The 23,647-nt window shown below is 38.3% G+C and overlaps 2 protein-coding genes across 2 annotated transcripts in view; one reads left to right on the top strand and one right to left on the bottom strand.

Annotated features, from left to right (window-relative positions):
* dbh (dopamine beta-hydroxylase (dopamine beta-monooxygenase)) overlaps positions 1-2,120 on the bottom strand; it is a gene marked incomplete at both ends in the record, with an annotated part of 14,608 nt that extends 12,488 nt beyond the window's left edge. Inside the window, 3 exons of the mRNA XM_079447820.1 lie at positions 273-530; positions 697-843; positions 1,794-2,120. Of these exons, the coding sequence (XP_079303946.1) occupies positions 273-530; positions 697-843; positions 1,794-2,120 (732 nt within the window). The remainder of the gene's footprint in view (positions 1-272; positions 531-696; positions 844-1,793) is intronic.
* A 4,965-nt stretch (positions 2,121-7,085) lies between these two features.
* On the top strand, positions 7,086-22,683 carry LOC306889231 (protein FAM163B-like). Its single transcript, XM_079447974.1, has 3 exons — positions 7,086-7,711; positions 20,055-20,162; positions 20,874-22,683. The coding sequence occupies exons 2-3, from the start codon at positions 20,070-20,072 to the stop codon at positions 21,336-21,338; spliced, it is 558 nt and encodes a 185-aa protein (XP_079304100.1). The 5' UTR covers positions 7,086-7,711; positions 20,055-20,069; the 3' UTR covers positions 21,339-22,683.
* Positions 22,684-23,647: the final 964 nt, after the last annotated feature.

Here is a 23,647-nt window from a genome sequence, read left to right as displayed (position 1 = left end):
CAGATTGTCAAACAAAAAATTGTATGTAAATGTGTTTGTTATATTGTGTTAAGTAGTCAGAGAATAATCTAGCATAAACTGTAGCGGTGCTGGCCCATAGAGACTAATGAGGCTTCTTTGTACAATTTCATTTCATTTTGATTTAGTTTACATAAATTTGCAAAACTGCAAATAATAAGCTAAAAACAATATGCTTCCATTATTGATTGTGATTCTGAAAGTTCATCTAGAAAGGTCACCGTTTATGGCATAATATGTGAGTTTTATGTTACCATTACAATGTGATTCTTGGGCATATTGGGGGGAAGCTGAAAGATGTGGCACCAATAGGTGGTCTCCTGGGTGGGGATGATGACATCAGGGGCCAGGACCTCTAGGGTGCGTACATCTCTCGGTAGAGGAGGGGATGGAGTGTCTGGACGCAGGAGTAGGACTCGCTGGACACCATGCTGGAGGCGGGACACGTTGAGCTCGTGCAAAGACAGGACCGGACGCTCCAGAATAGCATAAATTATGTGAACGGTGCCTTCCTGAAAATCAGATTACATCCTTGTGTAAAAATCCTTGTGTAAAAATATTTGGAAACCGTCAACTAAATTTATGTGAAAAATATTTACTGAGACAACTCTAACGCTAAGACTGAGACTGTCTCTATCTATTTTTTCTATAATTACTTTGATGTATGTTGTAATGTACCTCTATGATGTAGTCGTGAGGGTCACAGGTGCTGAAGGGTCTTTTGAAGTTCAGGTAAAAACCTTCAGGGGAGTGATGGGTCTCCAGCAGCTGATAGTCCTGCTGGGTGTCCAACATCACCCGACCTTCACTGTCACTCCACGCATCCTATAAATATTAAATAAATCCACAAAAAATGCACAAAATTTTAATTCTCATCTACGCACACGATATGACTATTGCAAACAAAAATCTGACACAAAGATAATTGAATATGCGTCATTGATCATTCAACAACTTTTGTACGGTCCTCCTTCTCCACATTTGTAAACACTGACTCGGTACTTCCGCCTAGGTCAAGCGTGACCTTTTCAACGTAATTACATAATATGTGAAGTCGTGAACGCGCTTCACAGAACAGAGCAAGGCGAGCATTTGTGTTAATAAAGCATATACATTTCATTTTTAAATGATCAATCGTTTCGCTAGATAAGATTCATCGTCTGGTATCATTTAAAGCCCATTGAAGCCACACTGAAACTGTCATTTTAGAGTCCATTGTAGTCCACTATATGGAGAAATCTTAATGACCTTAAATATTAGTCTGTTCTCCATCGAATAAAATGTATAACTCTTTATACTGTATCTTGTATTTTGCACTGCATTGCATTGTGTTTCAGGTTGCATGGAAATGCCAAGCAATGTCGAGGCATAAATGTATAGGAAAATATTAGATTTTGAGGTAGTGATTTACAAATTTTATGCTCTGTAAATCCACATAAATGCATAAAAAATATAATATAATATAATTAAATGTAAAATATGTATTATATAAATATTTAATATTTTTCTTTCATTTTTTAACTGTGTACCTCTTTTTTATAAGTCTGCAAATCATTTAAAAAAGTTGACCAAAATGTTCAATGAGGTCTCACAAGGTGATAGAAATAACAAGGACTCCTATATTTAACATTACAACATTTAGGACAATATTTAATATTATGTTTGCTTTTATACTGATCTTAAATACAAACATAATCCTGCACCATCTCTGGATCTAACAGACATCACTACCCATGTATAAATTACTATGAAAAGGTGATCCTAGCTGTTCTTACCCCGAAATACGATTTCTGTCCATCATCCCATAGAAGAACCAAATCGGCATTTGTAGGCTCGCCTCGATCAGACATGCCCAGCAGAACGCCATGGTGAAGCTCCTTCACTCTCAGCTGGAAATAAACCTCTTGAGTGGGATAACTGATGTTCCAGGACAGCTCCAGATCACCAGATGGATCCAATAGGATGTGATAGGGCAGGGAAGGTCTGGAGTAAGCGGTAGGAGCTTGGTAAGATGCCACCAGGAGCACCACCACGGTGGCCATAAAGGTGAGGTACATGAGAGTCACGTCTTGTAATCGCAGGTCTTTGTTGAGAAGACGCATTTCTTTAGTCTTCTGATACTGAACTTGTTTGGATTTACGGTTGTATGATCAGGTTAATTCAAAACGTTCAAGTATTCCTTCTAGGAAGATTTGGTACAGCAAACTATTTTGATGAGCCTTGTAGATGTCCACTTCTTGAAGGTTCTTTCACTTTTTGGGGGTAATTTCTTCAGATTTCGTCCACCCTGTGTGCTCAAATCAAGACTTGTTGAAGATCAAATTTAATATCTCTGGTCTTCAGTTTGCTTTCTGTCTCTTTATTACGCTCTTGTCAATGTTTGTATCTTCTTAGATCCCGTTTCTTGTTTTATTTCTCACTTCAGTTTTCAGAGTGTTGACCCATGTGTTGGGTGACTCCTGTTAGCTGTGGTTTTGATCCGTTCAGACACTCTCTGGCTTTTAAGAGCACGACCCTTAGACAGCCTCTACTTTATCTTACCTAATTTTATTAGCTTGGTTAACAAAATTCAATTGTTATTTTGCCCTCTGGACAAACTTTTTTCTCCCAACATCAAGCAAGAGAATCTTGTTTAAACCTTGTATTGCAAAAAGAGTTTGTTATATTATTGGTTGCACAATTAGAAACGTATTTTAATTCATTTACATTTGACGTCATTAGAGAATCTGGTAATCTTCTGATAATTGATTATAGACAACATTTCAACTTGTTAAAAAAAGTCCTCTTTGAATCTGAAAAGAAATAAATCAAATCGGGCCGCTTATAACAAAGTTTGAACAATCTGTTTAAGAACATAAAAAATGTGCCAATGTGTTTTGACAGGGTCAAGGATGGCATTTCTGACAAGCGCACACATGCTTTTGAATTATAAGGTTCTATCTGACATTTTTGTCAAAACTGAGTTATTCAAATATTCTGTCATTCACTTATTTACATTGTGTAGTGTTTTCTTTACGTGCTGTACATTTAGGGAGATTTTCAGAAAACAAAAAGTCAAATTAAACGCAAAAACTTTGAAGCACGGTATCTCAAAACTGTTCCGAATGCAGATAAAACCTTTTAATTCCAAAGAAACTGGCAAGTGGCAACATTTTCTCATTTAGTCATATTTTTCAAATATACTGTAGCATTGGAATCTCTGAGACTCTGAACATTAAGAGTCAGTATCAACAGTTTATAACTAACTTTTTTATTACTAATACTTACTTTTTGTCTGTTTTGTCTTTCTTGCTGTATCTGAAAGCTGCTTTTTCTCATCATTTCCTATTAGGATTCCTATCCGATGGTGGATAAAGCATATACAGTATAAAGTCATTATGTATCCCTAATTGTCAGATGGGAAACATATCGAAAATATCAAATAATTAGACAACAGTGCAAGAAGTACAACTATACTTTGTTTCATCTTCAACCAGTTGTGTCCCAAAGACTGTTTTATATTCTATGCATAATTTAGTTCACATACATTGTGTCTGTGTGTGCATGTGTCTGTGTGCGTGTGTGTGTGTGTGTGTGTGTATTGTTGTTTACTTGTGGAACAGTTGCTTTTAAAGGCAGTACATCTGGAGAAGTACCCCTCTTGCTTTTACTCGGCTATCACAATATTAAAAGACATTGAGATGAAACATTTGCACAGTGGTCAATGCCCAGAAGTCACATGGTCCAGCTGCTGCCAACTGTGTATCCCAATCATGAAACATGGATACTGCATTTAAGGAATAAAAGGTTATATCGGTCCCCGTGGCAACTGCAAGATGGTAAGAGAGGAACAGATGCTGATTTGTGCCGTTAATGAAATTAGGTTTTAGGGCCAGAGGGGTATTTGGTGCTCCGGAGACGTGCCTGTTCTGTGGGCGGAGAAACAGACCATTGGTCTGTTGTTTTACTTATGTGTCACAACAACAGATTTAACTAGGTTTTTGCCTTTTATGATGAAAACTGAGTGGTTTTCATCCATGCAAGTTTCACAGTGTTGTTTTGTGACAGTGTATGGTTTTCAAGGAGTTCTCGGTGGTTGTTTACTAGCCTATTTTTTATAAACTTTCATAGCTCAGGTATGAGTTCCACAGCAAGGTTTTCCCAGATTTGGAAGTTTGAGTGATAGTAAAAAAGGAGCATGATGGAAGTTAACACTAAACAAATGCTGGAGAAGAAAATATAAATTTTCTGGAGACGAGCAAAAGGTAGTGAAGCTAAATTAAAACAGACAAGCGAAAACTAATTTCCCCGGACATAAAACAATGTTCATGGAAGCAGTGAGGTAAGGTGCTAATTCTAAAATCGTTTCAGAGGCAAATCATGACACTGACAAGCATTCTCAGCCCAATCCAGTACCTCAGAGGTGACATATTATTGTAGGCTAACCCGGATGTAAGCATGTAAGCAAATCCCAAGTGGTTATAATTAGTGTCTTTTAAGTCACAGAATAAAACGTGAAAATAGTTTGTGGTTTTGTTTACCATAGACCTTATTCCTGGTGATTTACCAAAAACCTGTTAAAAAACCCATAGACTGGAGCGACGTAACTGGAAGCAAATCTCTTTTAAAAGGAAAGCCTGCAACCATTAGGCAAAAAAGCATAACGGCTAAACGCCCGGGCTTCAACGGAACGCAGGAAAGGAGACCGGAAGCTTATTTTCTGAATGGATGTTGATGGGTTTTGTTAGCCCCTACAGGTTCTCCAATTGGAAGGATTACAGACCCTCCCATCTCTATAATAGGAGTATCTCTGCTAGTCCTAAAATGTTAACTCGCTTCCGGGTTTTGCATACAAATATACTTCACCTATGAGCCTCCCTATACAGTTATTTTCTTTAGCGCCCCCAGTGGACTTTTGTGTCTGAAAACTGTGGCAAGAGGTACGTTCAATATAACCGGTACCCACCAGTTTTAACCAATTCTTCATTGTATCTGCATGTCACACATGAATGTAACAAAGAGAGAGGTTGGATTGATACAAGCTAGGAGTCAGCTAGCCTGAGGCACAAAGTGACATTATACAGCTTGTAACAGTCACTCAGTCAGTCAGCATTACCTCAAACAAGAGACACACGCACGCATACACATACACGTCTGGTTTATTATCTCTGTGGGGACAGTCCACAGGCGTAATGATTTTTATACTGTACAAACTGTTTATTTTATCCCCTTCCACTTAACCATAGAAAACCTTTCGTTTTGTACAATTTACAAGCTTTTTTGCCCATGGGGACCTCAATTGACACGAGCCCCCATGAGTTGGTATATATATTCAGGTTAAGGTCCCCACCAGGATATAAAAACAAGGCACATTAACAGAGCTGATAGTCCACGTCACAAAAGAAGTGTATGAAGACAAGGTGAAGAGGGGGTAAAATATGAGAAATGGATCTGGCTGCACCCCAGGTTTTGTATAAGACACAGGCTTTAACTTTTACTACCACATATAGCACAATTCTCACCTTGGAGGTTTAACAATGAATTAAGAAAACTTTTCATTACACATGCTGTGGAAATATGTTTTTATTAGATACCTCAGATTGTAAATTGTGGCCGGTTTAGGGAAAATTATTCATTTTCAGACTACAAATGAAAAACATCTTTCATTCTGGAGAAATTGATGTTCTTAATTTTCTTCGATTCAATTACACAGAATTACAATCAAGACGCCGTCTAAGCAGAATACATTAACTACCATTAGACCGCAGTCACTGCGCCGTCTTTTCTGTGGCTAGATGGAGAACAGGAGCACATTATAGACGGCCACTTGCTGTGTGTATCCTACCGGTCATTATCATGTTGGCCAAAATCAATGAGCAGGACTTACAGAAGGGCTCCTGCTTATCTTGGCCTTTATCCAGCTTTTGTTCATCTACACAACAATCTCTGCCCCAGATATTACCAGATAAAGACTTGACTGAAATGTCTGAAGCTGACATGATCATCTGTGGAAGAACCTACATCAACATTTTGTGTGTGAGAGTCAAGGAGACTGAAAGGGTGGGTGGAATTCTCAACGCTCATCGCTCCGAAGAAGAGTTATATGCCCTGTTGACCGTAAACAGCTGCTGGTTCCATCAAATTGCAAATCGGGAAACAGCAATCAATGGAAAATTGAAATATGGCTTACGCACTTGTTTTATTGCATTTCGCAAACAGCCTATACTGGATTTCTTTGAAGTGCCCGAGAAAACGGTTGACGTGAAATACTTTGGCACTGGTAAATGTGCCTAATATTACAGTAATAAATCTAAGTGTTCCTTAAAATAGGATATTAATGATCGTCAAAACTATTTATGAGCTTTAATGTGAAATGACATTTAATATAACTTGGCTTATATTGACTTTGAAGCTGAAAATGTACCGCTGGACTTGTGGAGTACAAAAAACAAATGGTTTTGCATCAGAATACATATACATCAATATTTGACGAATAGATTAAATCCCAAGGCGTAACTTTAAACGGTTATCTTGTATCATTCAGATTTACTAAGTAGGCATATAAAGTGTTTTGTCCGTAAAAGTAAAACTATGGTAATTCAATCTGTGGTCTTTTGGTGGTTCAATGTTAAATCGCAAACTTTATGTTTTGTGCTTTTTAGGGTAATCGCGAGGTCGGTCTGTGACGTGTCGATGTTTGATTGGTTTAAAGCGAATTGGCATTGGAATGTATTTTATAAAGTCGTACACACACGTTTCCATGCATACTCTGTACATTATTATTATTTGGATGAAAATGAGCCACGTGTACATTTTAAATATGCATTTAATAAGCACGTTTATCTATTCCCAAACCCACGGCCACGCGAACGCAGTTATAAAGTTCAACCCACACATTTTTACAAATATTTTAACGACTTGATGAATCTCACACGCCACATCCTAACGTCCCCGGAAAGCTCCGATGAATTTACGACGCTTCTCTGGATTCGTTGAAATCACATCACAGTTCCTGATAGCCGCATATTGTCGGTCAGTGCCGGAACTGTAAAAACGTCTCACCCCGCTCCGCGCGCGCTGGCAGATTTACGTCGGACTTCAGCCGCACGAGACAAACAGCGGCAATTATCCGGAGGAAAAGATCGCGCGACAGCAAACACGCGAGAGCTCGGCGAACACGGGCAGAGATTGTCACGGTCCACAGTCATTTCTCGCACGAGCAGACGGAGGCTATAGAGAACATCACATCTCTAGTATGTACATGAAGTCCGAGGCGCATTGTGATATGGAGCTGCGAAGGTTTTCGCGTTGCGGTTGAGGACGTTTAAAGACAGCACGGGCGGAATACGGCACGGTTACCGAGCACTTCTTCGTATCGCGTGTAGTTACCGCGAAGCAAATTATCGGCGGTATTTCGTGTAAAGGACCCCTTTATAATTCGGTCAAGTTTTTCTCGGGATGTCGACAATGTTGAAAACTCCACAATGAAATAGGGAACATTTCGAAAAAATATTCTCATCTTAATCGCCTGCGACCGGCAGTATTTATTGGCTTTTCTATTCCGTTTTGGACACTAAAAGTGAACGAAAAGCGTCAATCACGCGGATTCCTTAACAGTTCAACTGGTTAAAACTACAATGAATAGACGCTATTTCTCGTCCGAGCCTCGTCACTTGTGCAGATGTGCTCTGGTTCATTTCTAACCTTTCTGTAGGTAAGTCACCGCCTTGCTGGCTACCACACGACACAGTTGCATTTTTAGGCGATTTTTGTGTCATTTATTTAATTATATTATGATACTGGTTTGGTACTACAGTTATTTGACGTGTCTTTTGTCAGTGAATCGAAATCGTTGCCACGTTACGTTTAATGCGTTCACGCGCTATAGTGGGAACTTGTTCTCTGTCCATGGTGCTGAAGTTATGGAAAGTTGAACTGCTGGTTGAACCGTGCGTGAAGATGCTACACACGATGAATGTATAGATGCATAGATGACTGCTTCATGCTGGAATGCGAGTTACCTAACTTTGTAATTTCACACGATTTATTGTACATGAAACCTTTGGCAAGAGGGGAGAACACTTAACATCAAGTTCAGTGAAGTGCAATCTCCTCATTTGCGTTACACTTCCATTTGGTCACGCTTGGACACATTCAAAAAGACAAACATTGGTTGCTTTAGTGGGTTCTTAAAACAAAAGTTTACGATTTTGTTACGAAAAGTGCGATTTTGCTGTCGTTTATTTAATGTACCCCTCTTTGCATACACCTCAACTCATGCTCATTTTAAAGCATGGAAACATCATAACTCAAACATCAAAAGCCATTGAACCGTTATGTCAGGCGTGTGTCCAATACTGTAGCTCCGCAAATACCCTCCTCCTGATTGGTTGATGTGATTTCCCATAACCTCTTGAAAGGTGAAAGGGTACTCGGTGACGGAATGAAGCATATAGGGGGAAGGGCATTTCCTCAATAATAATGTTAAAGAATTCTCTCCACCCCCAGCCATGACCATTTCTCAATCCTTTACCCTCCCCCATGACATCTCTTTCTTCCTGTCACACACTTTAATTGCAAGATGCCCCCATTGCAATGAATAACAGACAAAGCATGCCTATTTCACAGTGTCAGCTTCAGAGGAACTTTATGTCCGTGTCCGATACTGTATGCAGTTTTTCGTCTGAAGGCAACCACCCATTTCACCAAGACTATAAACTGCTCCATACACTGTAAAATGTCCAACTGTGCCCTTTACTGTAAATAACTTTTGTTTGTGTAACCAAATATAGCCAGGATGATTCAATCATTTTTAAATTGAATTAAACATAATGTTACACTTGAAGCAAACTTTAAGGGTACATACACACATTTAGACTGTAAGGATTTTATTTTGCTCACAGGCTGAATTATGAATAATTATAGGCAGTAATAATGACTTCCTATTGCATCATGTTTAAGATTTGTAATATCTTAAAGTCATGCATTTTTTTATAAAAGCAGTGTTGTAAAGTGTTTGCAATGGACTACACTTTATTTCAACCATATGGCCTCTCTGCAGAGACAATTAATGATCTTTTTCAAAGCGTAGGTCTGTTCCCCCGAACCCCAGCGTCATCCTTTCATAAGTTTGGTCGTACCTCAACACTCCAGAACTGATCTACCTCCCACAACATCTCCTCTCTACTCGTTCGTTTATGTCTTATATTGTGACCCTCCCCCAAACCCCCTCCCCCACACTTTCTCCTGCCACAAGTCCGTGTCACTTCCTGTGACCGCAGACACAAGCATGAGGTTTCGTTACACCTGCTGCCCTGAGGATAAACACACTAACCAAAGCATAACAACATATCAACATGCTAGATATTGCGTTCTCTATGGCAATACGCAGCAAATACTCTTTTCAACCAACACAGTCTCACAGGAATTCGTGACGTTGTCACAAACTGTAATCTGTTTATTCGTGTTTCGAAAATTTCCCCCTTTTTCGTGTTAGTCAGCACGACTTTCAGTCCAGCGTATTTTATTACGCGGTATCTTTTATATGTATAAATATATATCAATGCAATCTGACATTAATTTGTGTGAATTCCTATTTCCTACGATCTCATTTGTATGTTTTGTAATGATTTCACTTTGCCCCTATGATGTCAGTTTTAGGGGCGGGGTTAGAGTAGCCATTTATCGTTGCTTTGCCACCTCGTAAAACTCACGTTTTTAGCTAAATTAGCTTTTGCGACTGTGATTTTAGGGTTTGTGGTAATGGGGTTAGCCACCTCCAAAAATATGTACGACTCCTTTTGATATCAGATTATAAATATATTATTGTATATACCAATGCGATCCGTGTATTAAAAGTTACACGAAAAAAACGTTGTGCTAACTGACATGAAAAAAATGCCTGTTCCGCGAACTGCCTTGAGACTGGGTTGTTTCAACATTACAGCCGATGTTATCACCTCCCCCAAACTGTTTAAACCGAATTGGGAAACAATGAAGGTGGTCCCTGAGCAATAACAAAATGGATTATTTCTCACAGCTTTTGGTATGGAGGAGGTTTCACAGCAGGAAACACATCTTCTCCACAGAGGGACCACTCTAGACGTAAATATGTACTGATGGTAGAGTAGATGAGAAACAGCAGCAGAATCCCTTCCGACACACTGGAATGATTCTGTATGGGAAGTGCATTTCCATCTGAACAGGCAGAGATATAAAAAGATTAGGGGAGGAAAGAAGATGCTCAGCTTCTCTACAGGAGTCAGTCTAAACACACAGACTGTGTTATCTCACAAAAGAGTGTTTTTATGTAACTCATGTAAACACGTTTATCCTCTTCATGGTGATGGAGGAAGGCTGGAGGTTGTGTACATGGCAGCTGCAAAATGATTTTGCCTTAAAGTATATCCACCTCAATCTTTCTCTCTCAAGCACACAGACACAGCACAAAATCAAGATTACAACATAGAGTTGAAACATTCGCCTACTGTAGCGTATCAGACAAATCCTTCTGAACTGTGGTGTGCAGAAATGTATTCGGATTCATGTTCTGCATTAAAGTTAGTTTCAACATTTACTAATACATTTAAAAAAATAAAAGTTGTACCTGTTAACAGTAGCTAATGCCCCATGAACTAGCATTAACAACCGTATTGAAATGAAACATTAACAAGGATTAATACATGCTGAAAAACGATATTGTTCTTTGTTAGTTAATGTTAGCTATTGCATGTACTAATGTTAACAAATACGACCATTGTGTTACAGACAATGTATTATCTAAAACATGTACATTTCTACAATATAAACATTACTTTAACCCAGTCATGAGTGTTGTGAAAAGCGTTATACAAATGCATGTGTATTGAATTGATTTATCTGTTTCCACTATTCATGCAAACACCATTTATACCTCAAATTCCAAACAGCATTTTGTGCCCTTGAAAGACACTGCATGAGCGTTTGCACCATCGCAGCGAACCGTTCTAAGCACGGTCTGTAAGCTTAACAGTTAGACACGGCACGATTACAAACTGTTCTCGGCTCTGAATTTTCGGCTTTTTGGTTGTCTAACCGTCCTGAATCATGCTAATAGAATGCGCGCAGAGACGTTTTAGCTCAGTCTCTTGTGTTACCAATGCAGTGTGTGACGCGTTTGTGTTTACATTCTAAAGATTTCCGTTATCAGCCCTGCGGTGGAAAATGAAACTATTCACATAGCGGCTGGCTTGGATCGGCACAGTGTGGAACGATCAAGCAGCGAGAACGATTCAACGCGATAGTTAATGTGCAATAATTAAACATGACATGAACTGTATCAAAACTTTGGTTTGCTAAGCTTAAGTTGATCGAGGTATACTGCACATGCGCACAAGCTGGCAAGCGCAGAATATTGGTCTTTACTGATAGAAGGTTGGCTCGTTTTACTTGAAGGTGGGACTTCCTTGGCTAGAGCGGCCATATTGAGCATTGCATTCCTTGCCATTCATTGTAACGGCAGTGGCACATCATGGTAATGTTAACATCTTTGATTTATTCAACATATTGAACTATACTAAACTAACCAAAACATAAGTCCCTTAACTTAAAATAATGAGAAAATCTTAAAATAATTTTAAAAAGTCTCAACCGGCTCAAAAGATACGTACAACACAAATAACATAACAGACTATAGACAGAAGAAAACATTGGTCAAGCAATCTTTTTAATAATATTAACCTCTAAATTGAACATGCATGCTGGGAAATTTGGCAGGTTGGGTAAACTTTTTTACATTTTTTTGTGCAAACACTCGGGTATGTATAGTTTATTTTAGGAATCTTATCGTGTATACAACACAAAACAATATTGTTGAATCTTTACAGTGTATGGATTTTCTTCTGTGTGATCAAAATAACGTTCAGATTCAAAACAAAGTGACAGTGGGACGTGTTCACGTGGGTGTTTCAAAACGTGCACATTTAAAGTCATGCCCTACACTCTTCAGAGTACTCACTTTAAGTGATCTGCCCTTTAAGTGTTTAAGGCACAGTGAAGCTAAATACCCAAACGCTTGGACTTTCTAGTAATATACAGTAGTTATAAATAGACAGTTATAAATCGAGGAGCAGGTTGGAATGGTAAGCGCTGATCAGCAAATACAGAACAGACAAGATGACTCAGGCACCCAGAGGTACACAGTATAACAAGGCTGGAGTGTTGGCAGGTAAATCCTGCAGTCCACATTTAGCTCATAAAAATTGGTTGGTGGTTGCTAGAAAGTTGAGAAAAGAGCCCACGCTAATGATATTTTGGTCAGCAGATATGATTGTTTGTCAGGCAAACGTCCAGTTGCTTGGAGAAGTAACATCACACCAAGCTACCGGATTCGATGTGTGCTTGTCTAGTGTGTGAAGAATCGTGAACCAAAGTTGAATACTTCATAGCAGTCCAATTCAGTGATGTTTCTTATTAAAAACACGTCTACAAGGATGCAATTTTCAGCATTGGGACTTACCTGTAGTTCATGAGCCAGGCTAAACTTGAGACATGTAAATAAGACAGGTTCTGATTGAATTAAGAAAAGACTGTTGATGTGTTTGTGTAAAAAGAGTTTCATACTTTAAATCTAATTCAAAAGTTTGTTTCTGTGGAAATTAATAGTGTCTAATTAATGTACGCCGCGCATACTTTAATGATACGCACAATAATTAAGCACTAAAAGGATAAGCCGCTAGAACACCTGTAATTTACAGCCATTTTGAAGCATTATGGAGGAGGAAGATTGACTGCGTGTGGGTGGGAAGCACTTAGACAGCATACCTGTTTGCCGTTTCCATCGTGATATTATGCCACTTTAAGAGATCTTGCAGGATTTCGCTTTCTTTAGAAAGAGGACATAAAGACTAGAACTAACAGACTGGTGTACTTACTATTTGTGCCAAAGTGATGTTATGTAACACTATTCTAAGGTCATATCAAATCTGATTCAACAGGAGTTCCAAAAGCCTTTATTTAGAAAAGGTTTCTCGTGATTTTTTACATTTTCTGTAGAAAAGTGTTTTTGTTCATGCAAAACTCTTTGTCCTAGGATGTTGTGGGTGGTTGCCAGGTCATTGCTGTTTGATGCTCGGGTTTTCTTAGTGCTTTTAATGTATTGTACTTTTTTTATATGGTGTGCTGGTTGGTTAAAGCGATAGTTTACTCAAAAATAAAAAAAATTGATTCACTCATGTCATTCCGAGCCTGTATGACTTTCTTTCTTATAAAGAACTTTGGCACCCAACCTTTGACCCATTGTCCTCCATTGTATGGTTCAAAACCGCTGAGACATTCCTCAAAATGTTCCCATATGGTTTTAATTGACATCAAGGTGAATAAATGACGATTCATGGCTTAACTATTGACCTATGCAATCCATGCAGTGTCTGTGATATTATGATGTCATGTATGGGTTCGGTCCCGACTTCAGTGCTAGTCTATGGGATTTTTTATCCCATTTAATATATCATAAAGCTATATAAAATCATATATTATCACTTTATATATTATTATATTATAGCATACCCCTCCAACAGACCTCACGATTTAAGGTATTATTCAGTCACATCACAAAGGAGCGGAACTAGTTACACCTGTGTTTTATTTCTCTGTCTCCTCAGTTCGTTTCCTTTACCTTGTTATACGACTTCATCCAATTGCATGAGCACACCAATATACAAAACACTGCATCAGTACACCGAGGCACTGACTCGTGCTTTGGTTTGTTTACCTGAGATATGCATTTCTGCACGTTTTGTGCAATCCAAATGCACTCTTTCCACTGTTGTGTGGATGTGTTTGTGATTTTATTTTGCATATTAGGAAAAATCTGCGTTGGTTATGGGAATACAAGTCCCTGCGTCATACGTTTGAATCAGTGATGGTTTAACATCAGGCCTTTATAGACTCAAGAGAAGGCGTGAGGAGATATGCATGTGTTCTTTATTAGTGTGGGAATGTATTATATAATGGCATACCTGCAGGCTCCATCCTTCAATGCACGCACTCACGACAGACTCGTCAAATAGGCCTGTGCAGTAGCCGTGGGGTTGCCAAGGGTAACGCTTTATTTCCCACGAACCACAAATAGAAAGATTATGCATGGAGCATATGGCACTAGAGTTATTCATGGCATTGTGCTTTTACTGAGTTTGACGCATGAGTCGGAAGTTAATATAGATTTCTTATTTTTTCTATGTATAAAGTCCTGGATTTGTTTTGAAATGAATGTGGTATACAGATAACGTCTCTTCAGCATGATTATGTATGTTAGCAGGCACTTTTACTTGCATGAAAACTATACTAGCACATGCATATTGCTCTTTTGAATGCATTGCTCTCTTGGAGTGTACTTGATTCTGTGTTGAGTCACAATGGATTGAATCACAGTCTTATCGCTTATGCAGACACGAATGACCTTTGTTACAGGTTTATGTTTCCGTATTCATGTCTCCTGTCAGATTGTGTTATTATTTTGTCACGTGAATGAACTTGCCATGCATTATGGAAATGCCTTCTCATTTCTTTACATGGCAAAGCACACACAGGGAAATGTGACATGCTGTAAGGCATAATGAGCCGTTTTTCCAAACAGCCCGCACTCTTCTATGGCAATAAGTTTTGTTTTATGAAAATGCGTTATGTAATTTATTGAAAATCTCGTTTGTAATTGCGTAATCTGTCTTTAAACCGCTTCACCAAAATTTACATTTATCTCAGAAAACGTATTTAATTTCCATAACTTATTATTTAGCAAGCAATATGAAGTCTAGAGAAGAGTAGATTAAATGCGATTTATTTCCTTTTAACAGTTGAGTTAGTTACCCTACATTATTATGTGTGTCAGGTAGGAACAGATGATGTGCTACCTAAAGGGATAGTTATAGCTACCTAAAGGGATAGTTCATCCATATAAACACATTTTGCTATCATTTATTCTTCCTCACGTGATTCAGAACCTGTATATGAAAATAAGATATTTTAAGAGATGTCTCAGTGATTTCGTGTCCATATAGGCGGACTGCCACAGGTGACTTTAAACCGCTATTGTCAGGTTGGCGGGTTTGAATTTCAAACCCTTGGGGATATGTACATCTAGCCAGTTGTCATAAAATAAACCACAACAGGGTGATCAGGAATAACTGACTTGAGAATGTCATGAATGAACAATCCGAATAAAGCAATTCAGAGGGCATTCTAATACATTTCATGATATAATTTTGCATGTATTACATGTAAAGGAGCAATTTGGAGATTTTAGCATCAGCTAGTGGTAAGGTTGCGAGTTTTGAGCAATGCCTCAGTCCTCCGCTCCCCCCTCCCTTTTCAAGCACTACGGCAGTTTTTACAAGAAACAGATGTTGTCACGCTTCTTTGCCGAAAGAGATAATGTATTTACATAAGCCCGCCCAGTAGAGCAGTTTGTCCGCTTAGGGCTACTGTAGAACAACATGATGAATTCCATGTGAGGGGACATGCTGTGTTATGTAGATAGAAATAGCTCATTTTAAGGTAATAAAAACATAACGCTTCTTTATGTAAGATCTTTATACACCTCCGAAGACATACGTCTGTATATTATATTGCATTTCTGTCAATAGATCCTCCCAAGAGTGACACATTGGACCTTTACAATAAACAAATATTCTTTACCTAACCATATTTATATATTATTCAATGTCAAATTATGTCTATTTCAAAAATGTTTCAGAGTAAGCTTAGTAAGACACACAACAAGTCAAACTGCACTGTAGAAAAGCAGTGGAAAAAGGAAAACGTTGGAAAAGGCAGTGCTTAAAGCCGAATGACAGTGTGCATGAATAAGTCGACTTTGCTTCAAAACATTTGCAAATATTTGAGCAATACCACTAACTTAAAAGTACATCTAAAACATAAGCATCTCACACAAGTTTGCTTGGTATTTTGTATTATGATGTCATATTTTTGCTTTTTACATGTTTTTACATGAATATTTCAAATTTTAGATCTTTTTTCAAAAATGTCATAATTTCTGTTAATTCAAATATAATTTACTCTAACATCATTTATTAACTCTTGTGTTGTTGTAAACCTGTTAATGACTCTTTCTCTGCTGTGAAACACAAAAGAAGATGTTTTGAGAAATACAACTGTTGTGTCCATACAATTGAAGTTAATAGAGTTCAATGTTGATGGGTTACCAGCGTTTTCAAGGCTAAAATACTCTACAAGACTTTTGCTCAGATTTTGCCCCGATGTTCAGTCTGGACTTGTTGCAGAATGTCTGTGCCAGTCTGCGGATTTGATCAGTTAGTGTGTTTCTGTCTGAAACTTTCAAAAAATATGCAAAAAATAGTCAAAAAAAATACACTTGTAGTGTATTCCAGTAAGAAAGTCATACAGGTATAAATTGACATGAAGGTGAATAAATGATTACAGAAGTGGACAATAAATCTATTGTTTACGTCAATAATATCAACAATCAATATCCTAGCAACAAAGCATAACAAAGGATCGCCTGCTTGTTGTTTCTGAAAATATTTCGAGATAATCTTTGGCCAATATCACACACCCCTACTTCGATGAATCATAGACAAAATCAAAAAGGCCCTTTAAATGTTTTCTCCCTTAAAGTCCCTGGTGTCACACACCTTCGTGCATCTACAAGTGGAACATGTTTGAGAATGATCTCCTAACGGGAAATAAAAACTGACACCATAGATCATTTAGCTTCTAAAGAATCTAAAAAGTTTTGCTTGTTTTAAATGGTTTGACTTTTGATCATTGCCTTGCTTAAAATGGTCACCAGCCATCAGGGAATAAATGGAAAATGGGAAATGTTTACTGTGCGACTGCGTGCGCGTAAGCGTGTGTGTTGTAAATAATGAAAGCTACATGTGATATGGCAGCATATTCTTCATGCGGTTATCAAATTAAGCCGTTCCCCTGAGAGGTGTATGAGACAGACTGCACTGCAATAATGCATAACCTGTTTGCCTTCATTGAATTACAGCTACACGTGTGCATGTGTGCTCTGTCTGTAAAAACAGCATTGTTCATAGTGTTTGCACATCACTCTTTGCTCATTAAAAAAATCTAAGAATGCATTCGTCCCTTTTCAATCCAAGACTCAATGTATTACAGATCTTTACAGGTCAGCGGTCATAAACAAGGCTGTCAACAGCGCGCCAACGTCATTGGCGACTGATTTCTACCTTCTGTTAAGCCCAGCATCAAACATTAGCTCCGACATGCGATTGATGCATCTACTGACTGCCTTTTTCGCAAATCAAATGAAAACCACCAGTCCTGTTTCATTTCCTATCCGGATCGATTGATTGCGTTCGGCCACTGGTGGAATCAGATTAGAAAGGCCTAAGTAGATTTTTGAGAGCAGGTACAAACTACTTGAGGACAGCTCAGCTGATCGGCTGAGACAGATGCCTCTCAGATACTCGTTTCAATGAGGCCGAGAGTAACAGAGCAGATGCGACCGGTGTGCATCCATGTGCTCAAATCCCAGTGGACTCCAGAGATTTAGACTCCGTTATTAGTGAAAAGTACAGGAATTAGCGTTTTGTGTTTCCACTCCCACAAGCTCGTGTGCTTTACGCTTTCTGGTTTATTCTCAACGGGGTCCAGTTCATCTAGGAGCTTGATGGAGGTTCGTGTCTAAAGAGCAACCAACAGAGGAAATAAGATAGATGAAGCTCATTACGCTTTTATTGCCATTACACAAGATTACTTGGCTTGTGCCGCTCGCAACCTGAACAAGGCTGACTTAAGCATGTCTCACTCAGCCCTCGGCTCGAATTGGTTGTTTTATGCTTTCTGTTTTGGTGCACTACCTGGCAAACTTCTGAGGGACGATTTTGTGACATTTATGACACAATAATTGTTTAATGTTTTGTGCATTGTCCTCCACTTAATGTCAGAAAGACTCTTATTCTTTACAGCTCGTGTGAAATGACAAAATTGGTCTACCATGAGCTCTGAGCTCTGGCTGCTTCATTACATACAGCAAATCCTATTAACCCTTTTCCACATACCCCTTGAAGATTATTTCAACATGTGAATGTGTTAAATTTGTGTCAATTCACATGCTTCGGTGTTCATTTCTCAAAGGACAGTGACGTTGGAATAAGGCTTAAGGGTCAGTTGACCTTGCCTTGTCTCACTGAGCGTTGTTAGGGATTAATACTCATTTTACTTCACTACCTTCAACCATTTCTTTCATAATCTGTCGTCTCCAGCGGTGGTTTGTTGTTGTATGTCGCTTGTTCTGGTACTTTGGCAGGAAGGGTAATGCACATGTGACGTTGATAAAGTTTGTTTTCTTCAGGTGATATTTAGAGGCAGATGGATGTGAAATCAATGAGGCTACAGTGTATCGTTTCAGGTGGTAGATCATGCAAATAATGACATAGCATACATTCTAAAAATAACCAACTACACTATAAAAAAAGCTGTTTCAACTCAAGGTTGGGTAAAATATGGGTGTGGGTCTGTGGAATAAAAGAGATGCTGATACATTTTTTACGACGGTTTCATCGAACGTGCCTGCCCCGAAGTTCACTTCTGGTGTTGGTTATAAGATAACAATTTATGTGAACCTACGATATATTTAGTTTATGTTAATATTAGTTTATAATTATATTAAATTTAAATTAAAACTACTCAACTGTTAGTGATTCTTTGCTGAGTTCTAGCGGAAATAACGTTAGGACCACAATAACATTTGTTTATGTTGTTGCGGCTGAAACCGTCTATTTTTATTTGACATAAACATGCTGACAGATATATAGATTATTTCCTTTTTAAGACTTTTATTTGACAAAAAATGCATTTCAACAGCGGTAAATGGCAAATATTAAGCAATATATAGGTCAGTATGGACATTTTGTTCATTTAAACCAATGGTAGTGTTTGTCCATATTTTACGCAACCATGCAAAACAGTATTTACAGAGTGTAGAATTTTTCTAAAAATGCAAATTCAATGTTATTTATATTTCTAGAAAAAAAAAACAGAATGCAGAGTTTGTAAATCTTTTCTAATTAGTTTATCAAGGATTTCGTTAGACATCATTGTAAAAAATGGTGCATTTATCCCAAGCGTTCCACAAGAGCATCTGCTCAATGTCAATTAGATTTAGTTCTCTTTTCATCATCCACATTTTGACTGACTTACCTTCTTTGATAGTATCTTTGTCCTCATTTATATTAGTCATCTTGGTCAGTGGGGATCTTTGACCTTATCGCCACCTTTCATCTGTTTCTCTCTCTCTTTCCTACCATTTGTTCTGCCCATTCACATTCATCACACAATCTATGAGGATTTTAAACATACAGTAGGTGCATGAAAACATTTATCACGCCAAAATGACCATGATAATCTTCTGAAACATTTATTGGAATTCAATAGCACACAGAGTGACACTCCACACACACAATATGCACACGTACTAACACACATAGACACACACACAAATGCGCACACAGAATCACACATTTAGATAAAGGAGAGAGAAACGCACGTCATATATTAAACAGACTATAAATTCCTATATTCAATATTAATGAAGTAAACCTTAAAATTCTAATTCTAAAGTTTAGACAAAAATGACCTCATCTGTCATTCCAAATCTGCATGATTTTCCTCCTGGAAAACACAAAAAGGAGGTTTTCTATACAATTTAAGTGAATGGGTTGTCAAACTTAAAAAAGAACACCAACAACAATAAATAAATACGTTTGAGAGTAGTTTATATGCTGTAGTCTTCAGAAGTCACATCATAGCTTCAAGTCATATCTCCACCTTCTTACTCTAAAATCTCTGCATTTGAAAAGGAAATATGAAACATGGCACGACACAATCACGGTCACATTAGAAATATTTGCGTGACACCTTCTGTGAGACCCCTTTAATGTCAATAATATATGGGAGCTTTGCTATAGAGGTGGTCTTTCACTGAATGATTAAAGCTAATTGATATATTTTCATTAGAACTAAGAAAAGCAAACATTTTCTATAATACATTGTATTTTTCTCTTTCACAGGGTGTTGCCTTTCGAATGACAGCCGGGACAGTGGTAATCACAGGTGGAATTCTAGCTACAGTTATCTTACTGTGCATTATTGCTGTGCTGTGCTACTGTAGACTGCAGGTGAGACCTTGAGGGCAACACAATACGTCTCACAGCACACAGAAATCATTTCTTGCCTTTGTTTTTCTCTTTTGTATGTTTTTCTCAGCTCCAGCACTGCCAATCTCGCTTTTGTAGGTATAATGCTGTGATTTTCTTAGCCTTTTGTTTTCTTAGGAAGGCATGGCCTCATTCTGCTCTTTCTTTCTCTCTTTCATAGCTGCACAAACAGTGAGGTTACATCTAGTAAAATGAGAAATACATTCTTTTTTATTCAGTTCACTTTTCCGTAGGAGACTAAAACGTTACACATATACTCCTATAAAGATTTTTGCATATTTGTAATGTCACATACGGTACATCATGATACAAAATATATAAGTGGCTGGTAAAGGCGTTTTGTTGCCAATTAAACGAATCACTCGTAACAGTAATGTCGCTGCTGTCCTTCTGAAACCTCGTATCTCCATAATTTGTGATTTTTAGCATTACATTGTTATTATTAGTCACCCTTTATGTTTGGCACTGGGTTTTGCAAATATCTAACCAATAAAAAGTATTCAAAAGTGCTTGTCAAGTTTGACAACACGATATTTAAACATTTAAAAAGAACGGTGTTTTTTCCTTGTAAGACAGCAAAATTGGACGTCCGAGGTTAGGGAAAGACAGCGACGATATATTGATTAATATTTAAACTAACACATCCTTCCTTTCCCAAACTCCATGTTTTAGTACTATTGCTGTAAGAAGGAGGAGTCGGAGTCAGAGGAGGAGGAGCCTGACTTCGCGGTTACATCTCGCATCCCGCCGGTCCACTCCAACCACAACATCCTGGCGGCGTCCGTCCCCGTGGCAACCGCCCTCAATGGACCCGCCCTCTTCACCCCACCACCGGCTCGAAAACTGACACGCTCGCAAACCTACTGCCCATCCTGCACGCATTACGAGCTGCCGTTTTACCTGCAGCAGCCGGAGGGTCTGAGGAATGGCGGCGAACGCATTAGTTACCGCAGCGTGCATCAACAAGATTTGGGGCTACCCGCTCGGATACCCACCCCCCTGCCCACACAGTTACACACTCAGTTATCCACCCATCTGCCGACACCCCTACCCAACTACCACAAACTAAACCTCAGCCGCTCAGTTACCATGAGGGATATGTTCACCCGGAGCTGCAGCATTAGCACGGACGTGTAGCCACTTTTGTGACATCGAAATGGTTTAAGCTAACACAGGCAGAAACATTGTTAATCAATGATTTGTAAAGCTCTACTTTTTGCCTGCATAAAGACAATGGCGTCTGGAAAGTTAGTGTCAAGTATTTAGGATGAAATCTCAGTGCATTTCTTTGTAACGGGTAGCTGATGCCCATGCTGCTAAAGAACTAGAGGACGATGGGGTGAGACCTGAAATTCTGGCATCCTCGCCTCTTCCTCGAACCTTTACTTTAGTTCTCGTTCCTTTGTGTTGTGGTTTTGATCATTGAAACAAAGCTCATTTTTATGCTTAAAGGAGATGCAACAGTACAATGAAAATCCTGAAGTGTCATTTTTGAACATAGGGTCTTGATCGAAACTTTTCTAATGTTCACTTGGCGAAGGCATTGAATGGAATTTTAGCAGAGTTATAGTTCGAAATAACCGACCAACTTAATGACCTGCAATAAAACTGTTGAATTAAAACATGATCTCAGTAGACATGCCGTGTTTCGATTATACGGTAACATGATGGGATGAGAGGCATTATTTTTTTACAGGCAAGCATTATTATGCATTGCTCTGTGTGCTGTTTATAAATATTAATAGATGTTTTAATCGCAAACTATTTGTTTTGGGATGTTTTCTGCTTTGGTCACATTTGATACCTGAACGGGTCAAAGTTTTGCTTCACTTGCATTAATACGTCATAACCATGGATGATTTACACGTTTCTTAATAATTTGACAAACGGGAATGCACGTGCCGAGGAGCTGGAATCTGAATTTCAAGGGCTGCATTTGATCATTCTAAACGCTACTTGTTGGACTATGAACAGAACATCTTCTGCCAGAAGGCTTTCTTTCCTCTAATGTTCATGCGTACAGAGGCTTTAGATAGCCTATTTACTGCCTTGATGTACAGATCAGTGGGGCAAAAAACGACTTTCCTCTTTTATATAATGACAGTGATTATTATTAGTTTTGTTCTTCTGTTGTTTCTGGAATCCTTTGGTTTGACCGTGATGATGTTTTATGGCAGTGTGGAGCTCCACACTACAGCCCTACAGGTGATTTTTGACTTCTGTGGTCACCCTGTGATTGTGTTGTAGCCTTGCTCTTCTCTATCACTCATTATGAGCTTTTTCCCTCCATGCCCTCTCATGTGCACACACAAGTTACAGTGCCTGTATTATTATGATTTATTTTTGCTAGTTTATCACAGTATTTTTTATTTCAGCCACCAGTAGAAGTTAATGTTTTCATGTTCTAAAGTGATGCCGAAATGTTACTGTATTGGATAAATACAATAAAGAACAGTATGTGGATAATAAATTGGTTGAAATGAATAATAATGAACAGTGGCTCATGGGATTTAAATTAAATTGCTTACTGGACAAGCTTTGGTTATTGTGTTGGATATTTTTCAGTAAGATTTGCAGACACGTCAATGATTTAAAGCTTGAGACGAGGTTTAGTGTTCACCCTCAAGTTGTTCCAATTACAAATCTGTATACATTTCTTTGTTCTGATGAAGATATTTGGAAGAATGCTTGAAACCAAACCGTTCTTGGCCACTATTGACTACCATAGTAGGAAAATTGCTTTATAAATTTCATTGTTATGTTGAACACAAAAGATATTTGGAACAATGTAGGAAAGCAAACAGTTCTGGGGCACTTTTGACAATGTTCTGTCATCCATTTTCAAAACTCCACAAGGTACATACAAAATGTATATAGAATGTGTATATAGAATAAAATAAAACTATTAAAATCACATAGTAAATTCAAATCATGATAAAAGAGATTATTTAGACACACACACAAAAACAATTCACAAAAAGGTTTGTAACATACAGAGTAGTTCAGAATGTTTAATGTAGTATTGCTAGATTTAAGATAGACTTAAATCTGTGTTATGAAACTTTTGCTGAGTGGCATGCAGTACCATTCAATCAATAGTTTGTGTTATTGTGGTAGTGGAAACGGTTCTACGCGCCCGGCGTCGGTCCAGATAGGAGACGACAATGCGTCTCTGTTGGTCGGGAAATGAAGTTTACACACTGCCCTGCTCTTCACTAGCAGGCCTCTGTTGCAGTAGCAGCTTTGGGATAAATCAGACATCTTAACAGTGCATTTTATAACTAAAGAAATAAATCCTCCTGCTGGTTAAAAATAGACAATCTTTATAACCCTTTCCCAGTAATATGCGAATAAAGATAAAACTAGGTTATGCATTTTGGCAACCGTTTAAATGGACAAACTGCTTTATAGCACATCCACACTAGACAAATATTAGTTTGAACACA

Source organism: Barbatula barbatula (genome assembly GCF_947034865.1).
Source record: "Barbatula barbatula genome assembly, chromosome: 24".
Taxonomy (NCBI): domain Eukaryota; kingdom Metazoa; phylum Chordata; class Actinopteri; order Cypriniformes; family Nemacheilidae; genus Barbatula; species Barbatula barbatula.
The sequence above is the reverse complement of the archived record's forward strand: the minus strand, read 5'-3'. Positions and strand labels throughout refer to the sequence as shown.

Bases quoted from the DNA above. Each gene is read 5' to 3' on its own strand.
- LOC306889231 (XM_079447974.1), top strand. From the start codon at position 20,070: ATGACAGCCGGGACAGTGGTAATCACAGGTGGAATTCTAGCTACAGTT. The intron at 20,163-20,873 runs GTGAGACCTTGA...TCCATGTTTTAG, and splicing joins TGTGCTACTGTAGACTGCAG to TACTATTGCTGTAAGAAGGA.